The 24,222-nt window shown below is 42.6% G+C and overlaps 2 protein-coding genes, 1 long non-coding RNA gene and 1 pseudogene across 9 annotated transcripts in view; all 4 read right to left on the reverse strand.

Moving 5' to 3' along the window:
• Positions 1 to 401: 401 nt before the first annotated feature.
• On the reverse strand, positions 402 to 2,372 carry LOC124344382 (annotated as a pseudogene).
• A 2,386-nt stretch (positions 2,373 to 4,758) lies between these two features.
• LOC124344047 lies at positions 4,759 to 5,593 on the reverse strand. Of its 2 annotated transcripts, XR_006919521.1 has the most exons (4): positions 5,443 to 5,593; positions 5,297 to 5,382; positions 4,980 to 5,232; positions 4,759 to 4,908 (listed from the first exon to the last, which is right to left on the reverse strand). It is a non-coding gene; the product is annotated as an uncharacterized LOC124344047 (long non-coding RNA). The 2 variants fall into 2 exon arrangements; XR_006919520.1 differs by having other exon boundaries at positions 4,759 to 5,232.
• An 831-nt stretch (positions 5,594 to 6,424) lies between these two features.
• LOC124344046 (constitutive coactivator of PPAR-gamma-like protein 1) lies at positions 6,425 to 12,225 on the reverse strand. 2 transcript variants are annotated; one of them, XM_046797440.1, is made up of 16 exons: positions 12,069 to 12,224; positions 11,849 to 11,994; positions 11,448 to 11,662; positions 11,043 to 11,329; positions 10,842 to 10,988; positions 10,611 to 10,778; positions 10,353 to 10,548; positions 10,188 to 10,291; positions 10,057 to 10,123; positions 9,670 to 9,893; positions 9,244 to 9,418; positions 8,941 to 9,183; positions 8,539 to 8,768; positions 8,144 to 8,462; positions 7,670 to 8,090; positions 6,425 to 7,605 (listed from the first exon to the last, which is right to left on the reverse strand). In XM_046797440.1, the coding sequence occupies exons 3-16, from the start codon at positions 11,638 to 11,640 to the stop codon at positions 7,539 to 7,541; spliced, it is 2,841 nt and encodes a 946-aa protein (XP_046653396.1). In that variant the 5' UTR covers positions 11,641 to 11,662; positions 11,849 to 11,994; positions 12,069 to 12,224; the 3' UTR covers positions 6,425 to 7,538. The 2 variants fall into 2 exon arrangements, with proteins under 2 accessions (XP_046653396.1, XP_046653395.1); XM_046797439.1 differs by lacking the exon at positions 11,849 to 11,994 and having other exon boundaries at positions 12,069 to 12,225.
• An 854-nt stretch (positions 12,226 to 13,079) lies between these two features.
• The window catches only part of LOC124344366 (glutamate receptor-interacting protein 2-like), a 30,040-nt gene continuing 18,897 nt past the window's right edge, over positions 13,080 to 24,222 (reverse strand). For 2 of the 5 annotated variants that reach the window (XM_046797901.1, XM_046797904.1), the window contains 11 exons: positions 22,337 to 22,531; positions 16,930 to 17,173; positions 16,602 to 16,706; positions 16,332 to 16,529; positions 15,715 to 16,254; positions 15,381 to 15,607; positions 14,794 to 15,294; positions 14,548 to 14,703; positions 14,070 to 14,473; positions 13,850 to 13,999; positions 13,080 to 13,771 (listed from right to left, as the gene is read on the reverse strand). In XM_046797901.1, coding sequence (XP_046653857.1) covers positions 13,526 to 13,771; positions 13,850 to 13,999; positions 14,070 to 14,473; positions 14,548 to 14,703; positions 14,794 to 15,294; positions 15,381 to 15,607; positions 15,715 to 16,254; positions 16,332 to 16,529; positions 16,602 to 16,706; positions 16,930 to 17,173; positions 22,337 to 22,531 — 2,966 coding nt within the window. In that variant the 3' untranslated portion in view covers positions 13,080 to 13,525. The remainder of the gene's footprint in view (positions 13,772 to 13,849; positions 14,000 to 14,069; positions 14,474 to 14,547; positions 14,704 to 14,793; positions 15,295 to 15,380; positions 15,608 to 15,714; positions 16,255 to 16,331; positions 16,530 to 16,601; positions 16,707 to 16,929; positions 17,174 to 22,336; positions 22,532 to 24,222) is intronic. The other 3 variants (XM_046797905.1, XM_046797906.1, XM_046797903.1) reach the window with 2 other exon arrangements.

A 24,222-nucleotide genomic window follows, 5' to 3' on the forward strand; every position in this document is an offset into this window, starting at 1 on the left:
TAAAACGTATAGAGCCATTTACCTGCTCAAGAAACTTTCACGGATGACTGTATAAATCCCGTTTCCGCACGGAAAAATTCTTCTATGGAATTGTATTTTTGGTTGAGAAAATTTTTATTTTGTATATATTTACCTAAACAAAAACAATAAATATCTGAGATTTGTTTAAATATTAAATCTGCCTTCAACCCCAATGTAAGTTTTATATTTTAAATCGAATTGTTGAATATTAGGCATTAAAAGATGGACTTGGAATGCGACTGGATGTCAATTGAAGAATGTATTTAATTGACCGTTTAAAACTTTAAATTCAGTTTTAAAAACGGAAACAACAGCGTTTTTATCGGCTGCCACCGCGAGTACACTGAATCAATTAACCAATAAATACTAGTGCGGAACATTGCGCTGAGCAGTTATCTTTCGCGCCTTACTTCTAATGTAAATGAAATTTTTTTTTTAAGGAGTCGACAAATAGGAAAGGAAAATCGAATCTTGAAACAAATAAAAGAAAAAAAAAACAAGAGAAATTGGAATTAGGAATTAGGTCCTGGGTTTTCAAATGAAAATTCGTCTTAAGGTCTTATGTGAACAGGGGTTGTGTCTTCGCGACTAGGTGAGTCCTCTTCTCGGCGTGATTTAACACGAACTATCTGATGGCTGGGTCGACCTGATTCTTCTTCAATTGCACCATACCCGGCCCCTGTAAAATCAGCAGTCAAGGAATACATTAAGAGCTCGAAAATGTTTGCATATACGCAGAACAATAGCATTACCATAGCTACCGAATGGTACAGCCGAGGTTGTGCTGGAGCCCAGTGACGAGGGCATTACTATGCCGAGAGAAGGGCCACCCTGAATCCGTGCCTTTTCCGAGTCGTCAGTTGACGTATTTGCCAAATATTCATCAGATTTCAGGAGAAATACGGAACCGACGTTGAGTTGGGGAATTTCGTAAAATACGGTCAGCGTAAGTACCATGAAGACCAAACCAAGTAAAAAGTAGACTATTCTCGAATAGAATCAAATATTAAATCATTTCGACTTTGATGAAGTTTGTCAGTTGGTTTCTTTTTTTTTTTTACCGGTTGTTCCGATTTTGTAAAGTGGTCTGAGTGGCTGATAGGGCGAATCACCCGGGATATAATCACCCAATCCAATCGTCGTAAGAGAAATAAAACAATAATAAATGGAGTCGAGATAATTCCAGTCGGGTTCCAAAACGTTGAAAACTCCAGCCGGAACCAGAAAGAAGAAAACGACTAGGACAGTGGCGATGACTAGAAGATGGAAGACGCGAATGTTGAACGGCTGGTATAGATGGCCTAGTTTGGCATTGAGGTAGCGTAGCAACCAGGTACTAGGAACCATAAGTCGGTCCACCAGGGCTGTCAAGAGCATCAACGTCATAGGGATACCGATCAATGCGTACACGATGCAGAATATTTTGCCTCCCTCAGATAGGGGCGTTACGTGTCCATAACCTAAATTTAGAGAAAATTATGTAAGCATTAAATCTCATCCAGCTGTTTAAACATATTTTGTATTCTTATTTATACCGATAGTCGTGACAACAGTTCCAGCGAAAAAGAGGGACTGGCCTGGCCAAAGCTCCAGTTGGGTTCGGAAGAGACGTTTCGAGTCACAGCTACTCCACGATTTGTCGCTTGGACAACATCCATTAACAATGCGTCTAATTCTTGTTCTAAAATAAAATAAAATAAAATGTTAAAGGTTGTTAAGTACACGTCAATGCCATTTCAAATCAAGGTCTTTCTTTTTCATGATCAACCTTGAACAGCTTATCTTCTAACCCATACGTATAATTTTTTTTTCCCCAGGCATATAGGAAATATTTGATTGCCTCCCCAGGGTAAAACGGAGGAGGAGAAAATACAGAGATAGAAACTGGAAGAAAAATCCTGAGAGTCATGTGAGTCATTAAAGGGGTGTTTTAGACCTGGAATCAATGGATATTTGAAGAGAAATTTTTCGACGCGATTGCGTATATCTAGACGGTAATGGCGATTGAGGGGCTGCTCCATGGAACTAAAGACTAAGGCACCGAGAGATAGGTACGTTATGAAGACGGCGAGAAAGGCGATCAGGAACCAGGAGCTGCGTTGGAGGCCTAGCCACAGGTGTCGAAGTGGCGGTTCACGAAAACGACCATTATTTGACAGTAAAGGCACGCGGTCGTCCGACCGTCTTAGAGAAACATTTTGGGCCATGCTTATTTCAGTTGGGTTGAGTTGAACCATCACTATGACAATAAAGCACAAACAATATGGTGTTCAATGAATAAAAACATATAAAAAGCACAATACGATCAGCTACTGCTGTTGGGCACGACTGACAGCCTTGGCTTCAGCTATAGTTCACTGATTCCTTAGTTTGACTTGCCTCCTTAAAGAAGACTTAAAAGTGTTTTGGTACGTCCACTTATCCAACGCCCTTCCCTCGCACTAAAGAGCGGAACTGTTTAAACTATACTTCCTTTCAGTGTTCTGTCGAATAAGGTTTTTCGTGATTTGAGCGTAGTCGAATCACGAATAACTTTCATTTATTCGACGAATAACAAATACGAATAAAAATAAGGGTCTTATTCGAATAGAATAACGAATAACGAATAAGAATAAAGTTTCGAATAAATTTTCGAATAAAAGATAAGAAAATTTCGGATTTTAATCAATTAGTAAAAGGTTTTAAGAGAATGGGTAAACGAAATTGATTTATGAAAAAACAAAATAAAAGTTTTTCGGTCTTGGCTTCCTACCACATTTAAGATTTAATTGGAATTTAAATTTTTGCAGAACCCAGTTTCCAGTTAATGCCCAACATAGCGATTTGTGATGACTCATAGCGCCACTTAGTGTAACTTAGGAATTTGCTACAACACAAATTTCGGTGGTTGAAGCACCACCCTCTAGGCAATTCCTTTCCCTAGCAATGGGGGTGGAGCTTCAACCCCCTAAAAGTTGTCTTCCTCTGTCTCACCACAGGTGGCGCTGGCGCTAAATGTGCCTTAAACAGTATCCCAAAATGCAACATTGATTCGAAATTGATTCGATTTATTTATTCGAAATGTTATTCGCGGACAACGAATAATTTTTTTCTAAAAGATAAAGAATAACGAATACGAATAACTGTCATTTATTCGACGAATAACGAATACGAATAATGTTATTCTTTATTCGCGAATATGGAATTTTATTCGAAAGGAATTATCCGACAGAACACTGCTTCCTTTAATAGATATCAATCGATGTTAAAAAAGTACTGTTATCACTCTGTCGATATTTCAGAAAGAGATGGTATCGTAAACATCGACTTCACAAGGGAATGTTTGCCTAAACAAAGTGACTCACTGAAGAGATCCAATTGCGTTTCGATCTAAAAAAACGCTAATGTCGACCTTCGAGATTTAATGTGGGGCTGCGTGGGCCAAACCGTTGGTTTGTTGCGATGTCAATATTTTGTGAAATGGTCACACCGATAGTTGACAGTTGTAAAAATTAAATTTTCCCGTCAAATATAGACTTCAGTTTGATTTGTGCAACTATCATAAAAAAAGTGGTGCTGCAGGGCAAAGCCCCGCGCTATCTCGCAATCATTTATTTAAAAAAAAAAACAGCAATGGGAAAGCCACATTTAAACCGCGATGACTAACGTTTCCAACTTTTCATCAACAAATTGCTAGATTTTCATTTGCTTGATTCACTTTGTAGTTTTAGAATGGTGTTTAAAAAACATCTGAAGAAAAAGTGCAAGACAGTATAATCAGTTAATCACATCATAAAAAACCAATCCATATAAACTAAAACTAGGCTAGATAGAAATATCTCAATTCGATTGCTTTTTTGTTACTGCATACATGATTCATTATTTAATCATTTATTTATTTCAATATTTAGCTATTTCTTTGTTGCAGTAGTCGATGCTCGTTATTCGAATTCAAAAAAATATTATGTCTATTAGAAAGTCGAATTGATGGGTACCGTCGGTTTCACGTCATAGCTATGGATATAATCATATAAATATAATAAACAAAGAGAAGAGTGTTTCGAATTTTCAGCACATTTTTTATTTTTTAATTGTGCAAATAAAAATTGAGAAAAAAAACCTTTCTTTCAAGTTTCACTAGTTATTTTATTACTTTCTTACCAAGTAATATATTTCGGTGAATTCCCACACGCAGCATCAAAAAATGAAATGATAAGAATATTTTACGCAAACGAACAAAGTATATATAATGCACTACCATTTTGAATTCAATGTAAAAGTGCGAGAAGAAAGACCTGTTATTGCAGCAGACAGAACTGATGACGCAACTTCAACAGGGTCAGCACTGACATCTCCATTCGGCGATTCTCGAATTTCAGGCGTTTCCCCAATTTTGTATTTCGAACTTGTTGATTTTGCCTGTATTGGTTGAACCAATACGAGACTAATTTGGTTCTGGGTACCTCGAAGCAATAGAGTGGGAAAAGCCATATTGGTAGCAACCGGTTCAGTAACAGCAAATCATTCCAAAATCCAATCCCGAATAATAAGAAGCATCGTTGATATGCTACCATGTTAGAAGAAAACCCAAAAGGGTAGGCCTATTGAGTGGACGGTCGATCAGCTGTAATTACAATGGCCTAATCACAAAGCACGACACTAAATCATCACCGTAGAGCCTCTATTAAACATAGAATTTCCAAAATTTTTGCAAAACAATCGCACTTGTAACTCGTGATCTGATTGATTAAAATATCGCAAATATAATCTCTTATTTATTGACCACCTGCGAGCGCCAAGGCTTCCGGGCTCTCTTTTCAAAACTTCTGCATTTATTGAAGAAAGCATAGAGTAGTTGCCATAGCAATCACCAATGGAGCTAACACAAAATTAAGGATGCCTAAAAGCCTAATTAAAGTGCATTTAGTAACAACATTATTATTGAAAGAATCCACCCCGAAGTGAAACAAATCAATTACCAATACATCCAATTACTTTTGATAAATCCTAGGCCAATTCTCTTCCCGGATTAAAACTTCTGTACTCTACATACAAATGCCAATTGTTGTCAAAAGGGGCCCAAGGACTCCAGCATAAAATTTCATGTTATACATTAGTCCATTACTAAAAAATAATGTTTCTCCAATTAAGAGGCACCTTAAAGTTCAGTAGGAGGCTGGACTAGTTGACCATAGCTAGCAACAAAGCCTGTGGTCCCTGTGGTAGTTAAACCTGAATTTAAAACATAATTTTTTTTAATTTAACATAAGACTGTAATTTTACCGTTTCACCATACCTAATTTAAAATTCCCACATCCTGCTGAGCCTTTCTTACTCTCTGTTAAACTTTGTACCAAGTTAAATTTTCAAGATCTTGGTCACCTGAAATTATGAAATTCTATATGTTATTGCTAGTCATTTATTATTTTGTCAATTAATTACCAATTTGTAGAGCCGATTGATAAAAACAACTAATTTCAGAATGGAACAGCAATCGAGTAATCAACACGGGTTAGCTAGCTCAGACCTCAGACGCGGGTGAGCCCAGCGACGACCCCCTATTCCGAGTGATCGTAGCGGCCGATGGCCGCAACTCGTCTTAGACAGATTTTTGAAAATAGCTCACCCCCCCCCCCCCCGCTCGCCGCGAGCTCACTGCTCATTAATAATTTTAGCAAATATCACAATTCACAAACTGTTTCCTGTTTGTGACCCTTTTTTCTTGATCGACGATTATTACAGCACCAGGATTGACTAGAAAACCAAATCTCTGGTAAAAATAAAACATTTAAAGTTTGTGCAACTCAAAAACAGTTAGGGTCTCTACCTGAGTTTGAGTGTTTAAATCAGTAGCGAGTGATCAAATTGAATCACGACCGTGCAACCAGCCTGACCGATCAGTCAACACTCGTCAGCGTTCACATCCAGTCCCACCCAGGTACCGTTGTCAGCGTTCGTACACTTCCAGTCGTTGCCCGCTTCTATTGCTATGGTTGTGCCCTTCTCACTGCCTGTTTATGAATTTTGAGATTACATACGCCCCTCCCCCTAAGCAAACAAAGATGTGCTCCAACTTTTAAGACAGCCCAAAGCCGAGAAGTTGACGAAAGACTAAACGAAAAAGAAAATTATTACGGTAACTTCTTGGCAATTGGCTACGAGGAAAAATTCAGCCGATGTAATAAACTAATGACCATCCGATTGCGTTGATCTCAGAACAGTTGCACTCACACTTGTAGAGGAGCCGGGATAAAAATTACAATAATTCGTGATCACAATGTTTGGACACCTTTTAGTTTTACCGCCTTGAAATCTAAATATGGAAACGGAAAATAAGAAATGTTCATCTAAGTTATTAGGTGAAGTAATACTTTAAAAATTGCAAAATAATTTAAAAAAAAAAAACTTAAATTAACGCATTGTCCTCAGCGTCAACACAAATAATATTTTTTCATTCGTTTTTGTCTATTACATCGATATCATACACATGTACAAATGTTTTGCCGTTCAGCAACGAGGCTCAAGACACCATCACGTTTTGACACGCAGTCACACACATGCATCGAAAAATTGACATGATTCTTTGAAGTCAAATAAAAATCTTGTGGTATACAATTGGATAGGAAAAGTGGCCAATTAGGAGCGGAAGGTATGTAAGGTAGGTGGATAGGATATAGAAGCGAAAATTATTCATGACAGTAGTGTAAGCAATTTAAGAGATGGAGAAACCATCATTTACTGATTATCTATCCGCGGTTAACGATTCAAGTGCCAAGATCAAGGATTACTTTTCAATTATTACTTTTTTGCCATTTCACGCCACAGCGTATGAAAACGTTTAATGGTTTAGAAATTTAACTACTTTCTTTTTTACCATAAGAATGCCAATATTAATGAAAAAACAAATGAATCCCCTCAATGAAAAACTACAAAAAATTATCAAACTCTCTGAAGAGGGAAGGTTTGGTTTTAGACAAGAATGATGAAGAGCGGTTGGGTGGGGAAACCGAAACTCGTAGGCAGCAGATTCGAACTACTAAACACGGCACAATTGATGGGGGTAGAGACAAGTTTAAACTACTTTTTTTCCAACTATGTTTTCCTTTTAGACAATTATTTTCTGATTCAACCCGATATCTTTTCTACCGTTAGAAATGAAAATTTTTCTGGCATCGTCCTGTTTTCAAAGGTCAACCAAAACAACGAACAACTCAGTTCGTTTTTTAAGAATGACTCGCGGATTGACTGACAGGTTTGAACGGTTGAATGTTTTTTGCTTTGTTTTTTTTCTGAAGGATCTCAAGTGTCGGTTCAAAGAGAAAGAAAAAAGAGGGAACTAGTGGAGAAGGATCAAGAGCATCTCGAGCTGAATCGCGGGACTTGATGACGAGTAGGAGCACGAGCCGCACCACTTGAATTCACTTTATCAAGGTTCATTAGAAAAATAATGTTTCACTTTGATTGTCACAAAAAGTCATTTTGTACGGGCAACAACCCCTCGTCTATCGCCAGCGCCCACACCAAACATATCCTTCCGTTCACTTTGCAACTTCTTCACCATTAACCTCAGGCTGGATTGTCTCATGCGTGAGTAGTTTGACTCCTCTATTAAACACAAATAATAGTTAATTAAACAGGAGTATGGCGTAGTTACATAGAAGCTCTATACCGATTGCTGTCGCAGCTTTCATTGCTGTTCACACTAGCTTTCCCATTGCTCTGTGAGGCATTAGCAGTCGCTGTGTTTGTTGAAGTGGCATTGTTCTGCTTTCGCTGAGTTGCCTGATGTCCACCTCTCCGACCACCACGAGCCGCTCTACCACCCCGAGTGGAGTAATGGACATGTCCATTTCTCTGAGGTGGAGCCATATTTTGAGCAGGCATCATTCCACCGCCACGCCCTGAAGCAGATCCCATGTGCCCACGTCCACGGGGACCACCGTAGTTTGGTACCCATGAACTAACCACGACGCCAGCCACTTCCAGCTGGCCTCCACGGGCCACACCACGACGCTGACCCTGACCACCTCGTTTTAATCCACTAGGTAAATTAACGTTAAAAGGTCCCGCCAAGAAATCTCGAGGTGCCCCTAAAATCGTTCAATCAATTAAGTAATCACAGTTAAATGTAATAAGATCTTACAAGCTGGGTCGTGCATAGGAGCTAGTGCTGGTGGACGGGGAGGAAGCGGAGTGAGCACTAGTCCATCCAATATGGCCTTGCGTAGTTTCTCTACTTTCATAATGAGATCTCCACGATGCTCGCATAGCTCGTGAAGGTCTCTGACTGTCTGTGTTCGACTGAGTTTAGTATGAAACAGTTTTCCATCAAAGAAGAGCCAAGGACAGCAGACAGGCCAGGGGACGGGCGACCCACACGCGTCGTTCACCAACAAAGCAGTTTCCACGCCTTCCATTACCAAGGTTGCGAGCTGGACGCCACGTGCACTCACCTTTGTCAGCTTTATTTTTTTAAATGAAATAAAATAAATAACACGTTCTTTGAAGCTGCACACATGATTGGATAACCAGACTTACTTGGAGATCTTGCAGATAATTTGGATTTGTTATTTCCATTGCAAAGGCTTGTACGATCAAAGCGTCCAATTCTTGCTTCTGAAGAATCGTCCCTTGCGAAGCAGCCATTATATACCTCAGTACGCACGCCAAAATTAACAGATGTTGAGGAACATAGTCCGGATTCAACATTAATGCCGTATCCGCGTGCAAACAAGAAAGGAAAGCCCTCAACCTTCTCTTCTTGTCATCTATAAAATGAAGATGAGTTAACAACATGTCGACAACTGGAAGAATTCAAATATAAATTTTCATTTCAGAAAGACTAATCAATACTAACATCATTGGTTCTAGTAATCAGACATTTATCATCATTGAGGTGGCCTTATAAAGTTACCAGATAATTAACAAACAAATACGCACCCATGGATGTCCCAAACCATAGACGATGAACGGTAGGAACGGGCCAACCAACCGCAGCTGCAACGACAATTTCCGGGTGACGATACGGGTTCGCTGCCGTCCAAACCCATTCCCGAATTTTGATTTCAGGTATAAGTGGGTTTGACTGAGTGGCGGTTCCAGAACCATTCAATGACTGAGGAGGCACATAGCTGCCAGTCGAGGCTGAATTGCTAGGCGTTGATGATCCGTTGGTAACACCATCTAACAAAGAAAATTTGTGGTTAGGGCACAGTAAAAACGCAACAACGAATAGGTCCTTACTTGTTTCAGATTTATCGGTTTGTTGTTCTCGTTGTTTTTCAGCCAAAAACGTGTGGTGGTGAAGATTGAACAAAATTGCGTAAACCATCTGGCGAACAGGTCTGTAGAACAATTGGATGTTGGGAACCTCGCGATGGCACTGATCTTCCAGCACTACTGGTAATCGGATTTCTCCCTATATATGAACAAAAATTGCAACATATCCGTACTAAGTCTCAAAACATCAAACTCTCAAACTCTTTTTTTCAGTCTATGTAGAATGCCTTATTGAGAACACAATTTGAGAACAAAAACTGGATCCCACCTAGACACTACATTTGATTTACCTTCATTTGACGACCGCTACCCGGTATATTAAACCAGAAACGGTGCTTTTTGAAGATGTTAACGAATAAGAACCACAAACATAAGTAAAAAAAAACTCACCTGAGTCAAGAGTTGATACATGTAAGGCGACATGAGACCACGGCGATGTCTTTCGTAGGCCGTCCTTAGCACTTCGGCAGCTACCGGGGGAAGACTAGGCTGGTATTGACCTTCTGCTGATTTAGGACCTCCCCACGCTTCGCGATCGCGGTGCGGAGATGTTGCACCCGAACTGCTCCCGCTACTACTGCCATGAGGTTGCGAACCTCCGTTAACATACCCCCCTACGATAACAAAAAGTGATGATACAGCAGCTCTTGGAAAACAGAACAAGTTACAGTTCAGCTACTTTCAGCAAGACTAATCAATGCATCACAGTGATTCAAATTGAAGTGTGTTATCATCACGGAATAATATAAAAATATAAGTAAAAAATTCGAGACATACCATTTTCGACGACCTCTTCTTGAGGTTGATCGCTAGAGGAAGGAACTGCATCAGGAATTTCGTTTTGCTAAGAAACAATTAATATGGAATAAATGATTTGTTTCTTTTCTCTCGTATTTCTAATATTTCACCTCCTCATCGGCAGCTTCTGACGCCAACTTTCTAGCTTTAGTTTCATGGGCTGCAATACCATGTTTATGATTTTTACCCTCGTTATGATGATTGTGTTGTCTCACTATTTAAAAGAAAAAAAATTAAGTGAATAATTGAATCTTTATCCTCTGAAGTAAAATTACGTAGCGTAGCATTTTTATGCCGTCCATACTGCTCACGTGTTCCATTCAAGAAATAATTAACAGCTTGTTTGAAACGATTGACTCGACCATCGGTGGTCGAATTGAACACTTTTGCTCCTACACTCTCCAAATTATCAATGGAAGGCAGTTCGCGCACAAACGATGCCACAGCGCGTATCACTCCTTCTGGTTGATTCTGTAAATTGTAACCAAAACGTTAACATATTTCGTAAAATAGAGTCGTCCTCAAAAACTTACTAGTGGCGTTTGATTTTCCTCACATATTCTTTTGTGAAATTCTCTGAGATCAGCATCAGTGAGCAGAAAATTACCCAATAACGCTGCCAATACACAAAACCTGTTAGGATTCAGGTTCAAACCTTTGGCCACTTCGTCCAAAATAAATTCTTTAGTTTCCAATGAACCCTAGCGATGAAAGAGACGAACTCGTTAAACTAATGAGATGGTTATTTTAGTTTCAAGACTTACTTTGTAAGTGAGTTTCAACTGCTTGGAAGAGAAATACCTGGGCGGATCGAAGATGGCATATTCAGCATCTTCCGCCAAAATGCCGTGAAAATGATTATCACGACAGAATCCTATCACTTCTTGATGATGATCATCAACACTGCTCAACTTAAAAATAACGTCAGCATTGTCATTAGAAAGAAAGCAACATGAGTTAATTACCACAGCGATCTTTAAATGACGTAGAGCAAGACGCAAAGCCGTCCTGAGAGTGGACGGAGGCACCCACCAGACTTTCGGTGGCGGAGTTCCTTTGGTATGTAAATGGCGTAACACCTGATAGATATTGCTTCGAGCGGCAAGCTGGTTCCTGACCCATTCATGCATGCGGGGTGGTTCCAGAGAGCCATTGAAAAAGACAGCCAAATGTAGATTGTGTGCATGCAACGTCTGAACAAGAGATGCCAAAAATTGCAGCATTCGATTCCACTGACCACCACAGATCCAATCTGTAACAATAATTAGAATTGTTTTATATTGAAAATTGTAAGCAAAAGCAAAAGCAATAGCAATAGCAAAACAAGTTCGTCAGTTGAAATTGAACAGTTTGAATAAAAAATTGTTTACCAGAAACGTAGCCACCATAGAGTCTGTCAAGGCAGCATTCTGCATCGACAACAAGACTGAGAGCCACCCTCCCTTGGTATGGGCTAGCAACGGAGGAAGCAATTCTCAGCAAGTCCACAGACACACACGCCCCAGCAAACTGAGACTCAATCAGTTGTTGCAACGACTGCAGCCCCATGGTTCCACTGGGCATTTAGGCCATCCAAATAAAACTGCTAAAACACAAAATAGGATTAATTAAGTGATGTGGTAATTACGAACGAAAATTATAAATGCATGTGGGCACCAGTTCCACCAATACAAAATTTAATTTCTAAACGTCACTTTCATGACTTCGGACATATCTCGAGACAAATTTTTACAAAAACGTGTCAATTAATCAAATGCAGAAGGTACTCAACACAGGAATTGATGATATGTAATTGCAAGATTGAAAACTGCCAAGAAAAGAAAATGTCACATCACATCTCGCCATGCGGTGAATCCACAACGAATGTGTACTTCACAAGCACGAGATTCCAGCATGGAGAATACAGCACTACGACGTCTACTCGAAAAAAAATGTGGACATCGAACATTGTATCAATGAGAAAAAGTATTTAAAAAATGTCGACAACTCACCTGTGAATGTAAAAACTGGTAGATTTTTACTGAAGAAACATAGTGGTTAAAACAATACTGAACGGGAGTGAAACGTTTACGAAATGGAAATTTTAGAGTCGATCGTCTTTTACAGCGACTCGCATGCCGGACGATTCCATGTTAAGCCGCAAATTTTCCAGGTGGCGCTGTTGGACCACGTGAGTAACAATTGACGAGCGCCAACCGTCCAACTTCCCTCTTTACCACTAGTGGCGCTCGATTCAAAATGGGGAATTTTTTATCGTAAAAAGAAAGAATACCTTATAAATGCATAGCATATCTTATTAGTTAGGTTTTTTTCTTTTTTAAATAAAACATAAAATTCGTTTGTGTGTTTCAACGGAAATAGAAACGACAAGAAGAAATAACCAAAATAAATTTCTCGAATTTTTCGAAAAGCAATCCGCGAGTGAGGAAAAACAAAATCCAAATCGAGAGAATCACAATAGATTACAGCTTGGCTTAACACCATGAGAAAGCTAGGGGAAAATATATCATATTGTTTTTAATTTTTTTTTTTTTTTTTTTTTACTATTTCAAGAGAAATCTAAAAGTAATTTTTTTTTCTAGATGTTAAGAGATCCGGAATGTCCAGAATGTCTTCTAACGTTCCTGTAAAAAAATGTATAATCCCAAATATTAAAAAAACGTGAACATGTAAAAAAAAATTGACAAATTGATCCACTTGAAGTAGCGATATTACTTTTAGAATCCAAAATGATTTTTTCATTTTTTTCCACAAGGAAATGTAAAAAAGTAGGTCATCAGTATACTGGAAGTCTGGAACTGGACTAATGTTCAAAGGTTGCGCTTTAGTTTAAAATCGGCAACGTAGCACTTCGTCGATTCAACAATAGTTCCCGCCCCCCCCCCCCCGAAACAAAGGAGCGCACCTTAAGAGTTTGAAAAATGTAGCTCTGCATAAACTTCCCTGTCAAGTAATCTCAAACACATGTAGATTGTAAATTATATTATCGAAAACAAAAGAAACAAGCGACAATAGATAATATATTTAGGTAAATCCATTCGCAGACATTTTATGGGGTTAATTCAAACACAATAATAGTATGATAGAAAGTGTCAGTAATGGAAGGAAGACAATCTTATGTAAGCACGACGGTGACAACATTTTTTATCGTGTGGTTCTTTTGATACAGTTCAAAACAGTTCATCATTGTGTGTGTGTCTGAGTGTGTATGTGTACAAAATGCTTTGCGATAATGAATGTTATTCCACTATATTTGCGTAGGCGCGGAGACGGTGTCATACATGATAAAGCGATATACAATTTAGACGTTTTAAAAAAACAATCAGGTCCACTCCATTCTTTTGGTATTGGTTCAAATCTTGTTTTAAATTTTATTTATTTATTTATTAATTTTTGCTTTTTAATTGTGTGTGAATATTATATACTGTATATAAGTGTTTCATTTTGTTTAAAGTGTGGTCGTTATGGTGCGGACACCGACGAAAGCGGACGAAGTGGCCATATCGTCGGCGTCGGCCGGAATCATTCCGTCCTCGTCTTCGTCCCAGTTGAGTCCACTAACGGCGTTCTCCTTCAGGTCCAGGTGAACGGAGAGTGGGTTGCGGCCGACTACCAACAGGATCGTGTCTCCAGCAGCGGCGATCAGCGGCACCGTCAAACAGCAATCAAAATCGTACGTCCGAGTATCATTGACCTACACAATATATTTTGGTTGTCCAACAATTGATTTAGATTCTGGTTATTATTTAGTTTGGAAAAATGATGTGTATACTTGAAGGATTCTATCGAAAGCCTGGAGAAGGCCAGACAGATCGGCTGGCCCTCCTTTGCGGATGCGGTTGATGTAGATCCCTCTCTCGTACAGGCCGTCCGAAACGCTAAAACCGAAATCTTCGTACACGGAATCCTTGTGCAACGTCACCTGAGCCAAACGGAAAAGTCAGCGCATTTCATTTTTTTTTAAATGATCAATCGCCTTTAAATGATTTTACCTGGTGGATTTCCAAATTGGACGGCAGTTGGGAGCCAGGGAAGGCCGGCGCTAGGCAGTAGATGGGCGAAGCTCGAGAGGTGTTGCTGCAGTTGTCGGTATCCGGCCGTTGCGGATGGGTTAGCTTGCGGTAGTTGCGGGGTAAAGTGCTGCAACGCTGGACCAGAGCTAGATCGCTCATGCGGATGACGGGCTCGGCCGTCTCCACTTCGCACCCGTCTTGCTGCTGCTGACCCGGCGACGTCCCAGCAGCCGAGTTGGCCGGGCTGCTGCTGCTGGGCACAGGGCCGTTGACGATGACGTTACACTGGACTTCGAATTGGCCGCTGTCGACGCTGGGCGAGCTGAGCATGTCCCAGCACTGCTCCCGGTTATTGTTCTGCCTCCGTCTTACCGTGGCGCTCTCTTTAATCAATCAGAAGATAATTATTTTGAGGAAAACATTGCTGGAGTCGTCAATTTCAAATCAGGTGACGCACCGGCCGTGTAAATCGGCGTCGAATCGTTGTTGTTGTTGTTGTTCCGGTTGGAGGCTCCGCTGACCCACGATTCGACGGCGCTATCGATGGAAGGCAGCGGAGGCAACTTGAGAGGCAGGTAATCTTCTCTTTGAAGTTCTCCCGTGTTGAGCACTTCTGGAAAACAGTCAAACGAAATGCGGATAAGATATGACAATTTAGTCTGGTTATTATTAGGTTTTGCAATATTATTCTACTAATTCTTACTTGCGTTGGATTTGCCGATTTTCAGCGTCACAATGTCGCCGGAATTCTGGAGAATCTCAATGGCTTCGGAGAGGAGTTTGCCCTGGAGGGAGCGGCCGTTGATGGCCAGCAATCGGTCACCAGCGTGAAGGGCTCCGGTCCTTTCGGCCAGTCCTCCTTCCGTCAGTCCGGAGATGGTGATGGGATCGTCGGGGCTCTCGGTGCCGGAAATGGTGATCCCCAAAGGACCTCCATGCCGGACGAGCTCCACCGTGTAGACGACAGGGGCCTGTTGCGGCAACTCATCCGCCGACTGGCTTTTGTGCAATTTCAGCCGGATGATTTGCTCGCTCTGCAGGACCGAAAGGGCCTCGTCGATGGTCAATATCTCGACGCGGCTGTTGTTGATGGCCAACAAGCGATCGCCGGCTTGGACGGAACCCGTTCGATGGGCCACCGAGCCCGGCAGAACGGCACTGACGGCCAAGCTTCCGTCGCTAGTCCTCTGTACTTTGGCATCATCTGAATGGGCACCCGTCCCAAAAAAAACAACAAAAAAACAAAAATAAAAAATTTCTAATCTGCAATGAAAATGAAATTGTTATTACCTTGGAGAGTGATGCCGAAGGTAGACGACGATCCGGTCGGTTTGATCAGTTTGAGCCAGTAAACTCCGGTGGCCGGAACGACCGAGTCGGCCACATCGAACTCGACGTCGAGCGTCATCCGCGGTTTAGAGTCTCTCATCAGTTCGACCACTTCGTCTAAATTCATGCCGGCCGTACTCTGTTGATTGATGCGCAGGATTCGGTCACCGGGCTGGATGCATCCGGCCCTATACAATCGGAAACCAAATTCCGGCCAAAAAAAGGTGTTTCAAAACAAAAAAATGGAAATTAAATTCAAATTAAAAATAAATCAATCAATTGTATATGTACATACCTATCGCAGGGACTGTTTGATTCGACGTTAATGACGACGGGCGCTTCGTGGTCCGGCGCCCGTCCTAAGGCCAGCCCGTAGCTGCCGCGGCAATCAATCTGCAGGGTGACGGTGACCCACTCCGGGTGGCTGAGCATCACCCGGCCGTGACTGGTGGACGGGCTGCTCATCGAGCACGAACCTTTGCTGGATCCCGACTGGCCGGATGAGGCCACCGAGGCCGTTTCCAATCGCGTTGAGCAGTTTTCCATTCGCTGAATCCCCGATCGCGACTTGGTCCGGCTGCTCAGGCGGCTGCGCATTGTGCCGTTCAGGGACGGCCTGGGACTGGGCGGCGGCAGCAAACCTCTCCGGCTGCCGTGCTCGCCGTTCCTCCGCTGGCCCAGCATTCCGGACGGAGCGACAATCAATTTGACTACGTCGCCGCTGTAATTGCTGCGCAGCAATCGCGCCACTTCCTGGACGTCGACACCGCTCGGCCCGTCTAGCCGGACATCGCCAACAGCCAAGATCTGGTCGCCTGGATGCAGAGCCCCGCACCTGGATGAGAGGTAGACATTTCTGAATTTCTATTCCGCCGGAAATTAAAAATAATTAAAAAACAAAATGTTGAATACCTTTCGGCGATGGATGCGCTGGTGATGGACTCGATGACAACTCCCCGCTGGTTATTGGTTTTGGGCGTGGTGTTTTCGGCCACCAGGTTGATGCCCAGGAGAGATCCAGGTGATTTCTCGACTTCGACCAGCAACGGACTGTGGGCGTATTGGCTCCTGTCGACCAGGGCGACGTCGTACTCGATGACGGCCGACAACCTGTCATCAACTCACCGTGTCAAAACTCTACTCATTTTTCAAAATAAAAACGGGCGCGTGAGATGTATTTACTTGTCCGTCTCCCGGATCCATTTCTGCGCTTGGATGAGGCTGCATCCGGCCAACTCGCGTCCGTTGACGGATAGGACGCGATCTCCTATCTGAACGGTTCCGTCTCTGCGTGTGTCGATGACCGGAAAAGAAGAAGAGGGAGAAAAAGAAAAGAGAAAAGAAACTTGAACCTATGGTTGCATAATCATTTGTTACCGCTTCCGGTTGTGTGACTGTGACTATTTGGCAAAAAAGTATCGGGTTCTATTTTGATGTGAATGGTGAGAGGGGTAGGTAGCATCTTAAATATCGAATAACTTTTTATTATTATTATGTGTACAGCGCGTACCTATCAGCCGGGCTGTTGGGCTTGACGAAAGTGATGATAAACGATCGTCCGCTCTTTCCGTTGGAATCACCCCCACCACCGCCGCCGTTGGAGGCGCTGCTGCTGCTGCTGCTGCAACGTAACGTAATACCATAACCGCCGTCGCCGCCGCTACCGCTACCAGCACTCCCGGCATCGCGCACCAACCGGATCTCTTTCGTCCGGATGCTAATGGTCGGTTGCCTCTGGCTGTTGATATTGGAACCTGTATAGAGCGAAATTAAAAAAAAAAAAAAAATTAAAAAAAAAAATTTATAAAATTAAAAAACCAATGGAAGACTGAGTGTGACGCAATAAGGTGACACGAACGAACGCGGAACAAAGAGGGATTTACGGCCCGTCTCTGAAAACGAACGAGACGCGGAGAGATAAATAGACAGATAGATGGAGGATCAATCATCCATCATCATCCATCGGGAAAAGAATGCGTTCAAAAAAGAGAAAAACGAGCTTCGACTCTTCTTCTTCTTCTTCGCGGGATGATGACGCACACCCCCGTGAAACAGGGTGGGCGCGGGGAAGCTCAGAAACCAAAGGGGGTTGTTTTGGATATCGCAGGCGTGTCCGTAAAATAAGCCGGTGGGCGCGGATGGAAACGGACAAACAGAGGTGAAAAAAGAAAAAGAAAAACGAACGAGGGAGAAAAATAAAATAAAATAAAAAAAAGACGGACGACTCGCGGTGAAAAATATGAAGATGGGGAAAACGAAATAATATTTTAAAAATTCAGAACGCCACGGTGAGTGAGACGGCGGTGGGGAGGAATGTATATATATATATATTTCCGTCACAGTTATAAACCAAGACACTCGCGTCCGTCCCTCTTCTCTCTCTATATATATATATACCCAACCTCTTCGAAAGGGTGTAGTAGTTGGGGGCGGCGGAGGTGGCGCCTGATTGGGAACTAGAAGAAGAAGAAGAAGAAGAAGAAGAAGGAAAAAGGTTAAAAGTGTCTACGGGATATATAGGGAGGAAACGAAACTATTTCAAAAAAGATATAAAAAAGAAGAAGAAGAAGACCCATGAACTTACACAACTTCTGGAAACCAACAAAAAACAAAAGGAGAGAGCAGAGAGAGAGAATAGAAGAATAGGAATAGACAAGAAATGTGTTGTCCAACACACAGACACACACAAGCGCATAGGATAAGAGAAGATGTATATCGACGGAGACGTGCGATGGGAAATAACACGCCCGGAATATCAGTGAGTGGCAGCCGGGCGAATATAACGCGCTCACGAGCCACACACAACGACTCGTTGTGTGTTAAGAGTTTTTCTCTCTCTGTCATGACACTTTTCTTCCATTAGGACTCTTCTCTTTGCCCATTTTTAACTTTCTTTTTCTTTTCTTTTTCTTTTCTTGCATTTATTTTATTGTGGGCATAAACCGTTCGGGCGTATAAGATGCCCCCGCCGGAGAGACACGACCACATCACACGTCCGAGTGTCTGTAATAAGCCAACCGGGGGGAGAGAGAAAAGAAAGAAAGAAAGAAAAACGACCAGCAGACAAAGTTTCTTGGTGAACCCCACCGAGAAAATCTCCTCCTCAAAATGACACAACGCAACTGCCGCTGCCGCTGCTGCAAGTCAAAGAAGACAAACGACGACGAGTGTCAAGTGATTTGAGAGAGCGCGGGGATCGGCTAGGAGGAAGCGAAGAATAATTAAAAGAAAGAAGAATAGCTCTCGTAATGAATGAAACGAAATTTAGAAAACAAAAAAGGGAGAACGACGTCGGAATGGGCGTTTTTACGGCGTCGTCGGCTGCTTGCATTGACAGAGAGTGATGTATTGCGTAACCCTAAAATATATGTACACGGATAATATATATTTCCGTTCAAATAAAGCCTTTAGAATGAAATGAATTTATAGCATCTCCAAGTGGCGCTTATTGCCGATATTGGCAACACCTCGTCGGCATTTGTGACAACCGTTTGGGGCGTCAGGAACAAAATGAAGACGTAGTTACCACCAAATTATTGATGCAAAAAAATAGAACCAGTACACAAGGAACAGCTGAACAAACCTCAAGCGGCTGTTAACGAAACAATGTTTTCCACCCTTCTTAATTCCAAAATCTACTGGCGATGGTGTTTTGGGTCAGGTTTATTATTTTCCTCGAAACGGGAGTCGAGTGAAAAAAACCCCAAAAATCCCAACTGGCAAACTGAAACGTCGGTACTCACGATTCGACACTTAAACAACCAAAAAAAAACAATCTGTTGACCATGGAATTTGGACAAAAAAAACTAAAACTAAAACTAAGAAATAAAAGGAAAATAAATAAATGTTAAAAGAGTGTGAAGGCGACGGCGCGGGACAATTTGTTCCATCAGGGCCTGGGGCTGGGGGCGGTTTGAACCCCAGCAGCACGTCGTCTCGTTTTGTTCCTCCTGCGGTGCTTTTTTCGGGTAGGAAAAAGAAATCGTGTGGGTTTCCCGCGCCGCGCGGTCGTCATCGCACGCACAGACAACCGGGCCGTTGATACGTGTTGTCTCAACACACACACACACACACTCACACGTCAACTGGCACAAACATTCAGATAACGATATACCCAATCAACTCTTAACGATTTGTTTTCGGTTGTTCGCTCCTTTTTCTTCCTTTTCTTTTTCGGGGGGTTTCGAATCCATTGAGCTCGTCGGGTTTCCAGTTTCCTCCTTCAGCTCTACTCCAATGCGACTCCCGAAATATTCGTGAAATAGAGAAGAGCTCATACGAAGCTTGACACTATTCGAAATAGGCCATCAAAATACCAGCGCCCGTTTTTTTTTGGGTTGTTTTCTAATTAAAACGAAATTGAAAGAAGAAAAAATGGCGCGCGGTCGTCGTGTCGATCCGCTGATTCCAACACGCCAGGCGAATCAAATTTATATATAAGACATGGTACATGACATTTCTTTGATTACGAGCGTGACCGTTATATGCAAGTCTCTCGTCATCATTCTTATTGTGCTGTGTGTGTCTGTCGTGTTGGATATTGTTTTATTATTCCTGCCCGCGCTATTTTCCCATCCGAAATATAAAGAAAGAAAAAGACATTTGTTTCTTTAAAAAATAAGAAATATGGTAAATAGAAATGAACAGCAGCAAATAGTGTGTCAGTATAAAAAGTGTGTGGTGTGTTGTATCATATGGACAACAACACGGCCAGACCGAATATATAAGTCCACGATGCCGTGAGATATAGGAATATATGACGGCGACGGCCATCAAAATAGGTAGAAAACACGAAAGGCGGCCGTTACGCCGGACAAGAACGGCTTTTTAATTTTATTTTTTTGTCGCATTATGTTTATTGTACGTTATGATAGTTTTGTGAAACTGATTTTTTCCACCTTCTGTCCCGATTTGGCACACACGACACACTCACGAAGAAATATCCCCCCCCCCTCCCAAAAAAAAAGCGAGAGACAAGTCGTGAATTCGCTTCATTGATATTTAAAAAAATAATAACCTAACCAAACTTATTTCAACTTACATATTTTTTTTATTCGTCATTTTTTACGATGACACTCTTGGAGAGGATTTTTACGAGACGTTCGAGTCCTCTCTCCTAACTATAGTGATGGCCGTACTTAAAAGTTGTCTTCTGGGTTTTTGAGCTTTTTTGGCTGCCGTGCTGGCCTTTGGCTTTTGCGTGCTGTGTGATATTATAAAACGCCAAGCGCTAGCTCATCTTGATAGTCCTACTCTGGTAGCAGCGGAGGCTGGTGCGTAAAAGACCAAAGATTCAGAGGCCAAATGGGAAAATCCAAAAGGAAAAATATCAAAACATCTGTCGTGAGAGGCCGCTCCTTTTTGGACGGCTGCCTGTGTTGTGTGTTGTCCCTTGGCCGTCTAACGTTCCAAAGGTCCGCCAAATAGATGGCGGGCCAAATGATACATCAATGCTGCTGTACGTACAAGCCCCTGCGCGCTATATAGGATGTCGCCTGTGGAATCTCAATTCAGAAACATATAGATCGCAATGCTAGCGGGCGGCTACTGCTGGTGTTGGGGCCCTTCAGAAATTTTTCAATTTCAAGAAGACATTCGAGACCGGCCGTTTTTATCTGGACAAGCTTAACAAGATACTTTGAACCTGCTCTTATACATACAGGCCCATCATAGTAAATGCTGTAACACGGCGCCAACATGCAACATCTTGGCCAAAGTTTTTGGTAAAACTTTTGGTCTTTTTTTCCCACACAAGAGCAGCCAATGTATCAATGGACGTCATCAGAACAACAGGGGGTTGTTCCTCCATCTTTTCCAGTGCTGCACAAGAGACACACAAGAAAAACGGGGGAGAGAAAATGTAACAGCGGATGAGGGGGTGGCTTCAAAGTCAAGTGAGAAACAATAGCTCCGTCTTAACACGCACTCAAGAAGTCTAGAAGGAAGAGAGAGCCTACTTAAGGCCTAGCCATGTGCAAATGCCCAGCCGCAATTCATTACACTCCCCACCGGAATTCAAACGGAGGGTATAGTTCTTTTGCTGAGGGTGGGCAAACAACACACACAGGTTAAAGCTCTTAATAATTTCTGACTGGAAATAATGGGCTTTTTCTTTTTCCTTCCAAACAACAAAAACACGTACGGTTTTACAGGAGCGGCACTCCTGTACAGAGAAAGGAAAGAGAGAAAAAATGAGTTTGAAATAAGCGCGAGAGATAATGCGGACCGGATGTTGTTGGCTGGGAGCGCGGCCGAGCCATTGAGACATAACGAGCGAATGAGAGCGCTCACCAGCGGGTGGGATAATATTATAGGGCGGGGACGACTGTGCACAGCACACACAGGGAAAAAAAGAGAGTCGATCATCAACCGAAAACAACCCAAAAGATTATCTCCATTCGTTATATCGGCTGGCGCTGATTTCTCCTTTTGTGATACCGGATCCTATAATATCTAATAATAATCATCATCCAGCCAATGTGTCCACATATTCGATTGTTACGTGTCAATAGCTCGTTAAATCGCCGCCGATTTTGTGTAGTGCTGTCCTTTTGTTTGGGCGCTATTAACATTATCAAAAGGCAATCAATGGAGGTACTGTACGTAGTTGTATCAAACAGCGTGGCGGACGGCAAGAGAGAGCCCAGCCAAAGAGAAAAGAGAGCCCGTGAAAGCTCGTTAGGCTATCTATAGACGCCTGCGGGGCGTTGAACGCGTTCACATCATCAGCACGGCGACACACACAAAAAAAAAGCTCTTGCCTCTCTCGTCTACTTGTTGGTGTATAAGACCAAAGCAATCCCGATTTCCTCTTTTTTGTGTTTACACATTGTCGACTGAAGAGAGAAGAGAAGAGAAGGTGGAAAAACACGAAGTGGTGGTGGCCGGGTAAATATATATCTCAGTTATCTCTATACCGGCGGCGTAGGAACTGCTGTTGTTGCTGGACGACGGTAGCAGCTCATAATCGACATCCGGCTGCTGAAGGATGCGGTGGATGCTGTTTATTTCGTCGTCGCTGCCGCTGCTGCCGCCGCCGCCGCCGCCTCCGCCGTTGCGCGACACTCCGGCGACCGACGAGCGCGAACGGCCTGATCCTCCTCCTTTGTCACCTGAGCGAAACCAACAACAACAACAACAACATTGAAAAACATTTTGTCATTTTCAATTTGTCTGCGCTTGAGACGAGTGGCGAAATAAAAAAAGGGATGGACACACAGTTTGTAATGTCATTCAACTGCTTTTCAATTTCAATAAGAGGAAACAGTTGGTCGGCACACTTGCGCGTCTGTCCGTCCCTTCCCCCCCCCCCCCCACTCCTGGCCGGTTATAATATTGGAGAAAAAAAATTGTTCACAGCAGCGCGAAACTAAACAACAACATCCCCCCCCCCCCCCGACTCAAAAGAGAATCGCTAAAAGGTCTGAGGCTAATCACACGAATCCATCAGCCTCGTCACGATATTTTTCTCTTTTTTACATGTAACAAAAAGAGGAGATAAGGATAAGGGGGGGGGGGGGAGAGAGACAAAAAAAGCGGCGGGGGATTCAAATGGAGATTCAACGAAGCATCTCGCACACTCCTTTACCAGTCATTATCGACAGAGCGCAACTCTTCGGAACGGAGCGATTATCTCTCCTCCTCCTCCTCCGTGTGCAGTATATAGATGGCCTGGCAAAGTGATGAATCGCACCTTATTCTAGCAGCGAGAGCCGACCAAATAATAAAAGAGGACGCGAGCTGAGCGGAGCTGTGAGCTGACCGACCGGCGGCGTCGGCGACCACCCGCCGTCGCCCCGGTCGGACCATCTTCTCTAAACCGCCCCGGCCGACAGATGGCCACTTGTCTCGTATACATAGAGGCCGCCCGGCCGCTTAGAGCTTGGTCGTGGTGAAAGTGTGCGCCGATGACTCTCTTGTTGCTTGTGTGTCCTTTGAATCATCGACTCTTTTTTGTTGTTGTCTCGGACGGCGCGTGAGATTGTCGCCAGCGTGAGCGATAACTCACGAAGAAAAAAAAGGCCATTCGGTCGTTTGTAATCGAACGTTATTTATACCTATAGACTCTAAGCATTAGCCATAGAAAAAAAGAAGAGGAACTATGTCGAAGATACAAATCTAAAGTCGTGTGTAGTCGCTTAAAGAGAGCGGAGCGTATAACACGACAAACAAAATTTAATTTATTGAGGGAACCAACACAAAATGTTGTGTATAGATCGGTTTCGTAGCGGACGCCAGGTTTTTTTCATTTCTTCTGTTTTTATATATACTGATTAATTCATTCCGAGCACACGGAAATTAACGAACCAGATCTGGTTTCTCGGCCCGTCTATGTACTATACGTAATACTGTCTTTGGCTGCTTATATAGGATATCATCTAATACACAGTAGCCGCCTATAAAAAAGGAGGACGTACATGTTTGACTAAGGGAACTTCTTCTTCTTTTTTTGTCTTAATGGCCTTTTTGTTTCTTCGGTTAGAGGTGGAATAAAAGGCGAGAGAAAACGAAATGGTATTAAAAATAAAAGCTATAGTGCTAGCTGCTGCTGCTGGAGGAAGACAATGATAGTTATATGTACGTAGGAGGATGTACAGTGGCGTGGAGAAGACTTGAAAGGCTCCCAGCGGGTACCGACGCCGAACGAAGGAGGTTGGGAGCGTCTTAGCTTGTGTGTGAAATGATCGGAAAAGAACGGAGGCGGCCGGTACTGAAATGATGGCGTGTTGGTTTTTCTTGTTTCTGACAACCAAACCGAGACGGTTGCGGTTCTGTTCAGCAATGGGAAATATAAGACCACCGA

This window comes from Daphnia pulicaria, chromosome 6 (genome assembly GCF_021234035.1).
Source record: "Daphnia pulicaria isolate SC F1-1A chromosome 6, SC_F0-13Bv2, whole genome shotgun sequence".
Classification (NCBI taxonomy): domain Eukaryota; kingdom Metazoa; phylum Arthropoda; class Branchiopoda; order Diplostraca; family Daphniidae; genus Daphnia; species Daphnia pulicaria.

Excerpts from the sequence above, each read along its gene's own strand:
- LOC124344046 (XM_046797439.1), bottom strand. The coding sequence starts at position 11,640 with ATGCCCAGTGGAACCATGGGGCTGCAGTCGTTGCAACAACTGATTGAG. Across the intron at positions 10,779-10,841 it reads AGTTGAAACTCACTTACAAA|GGTTCATTGGAAACTAAAGA; the intron begins GTAAGTCTTGAA and ends TTTCATCGCTAG. Across the intron at positions 8,091-8,143 it reads TCCTATGCACGACCCAGCTT|GGGCACCTCGAGATTTCTTG; the intron begins GTAAGATCTTAT and ends GAACGATTTTAG.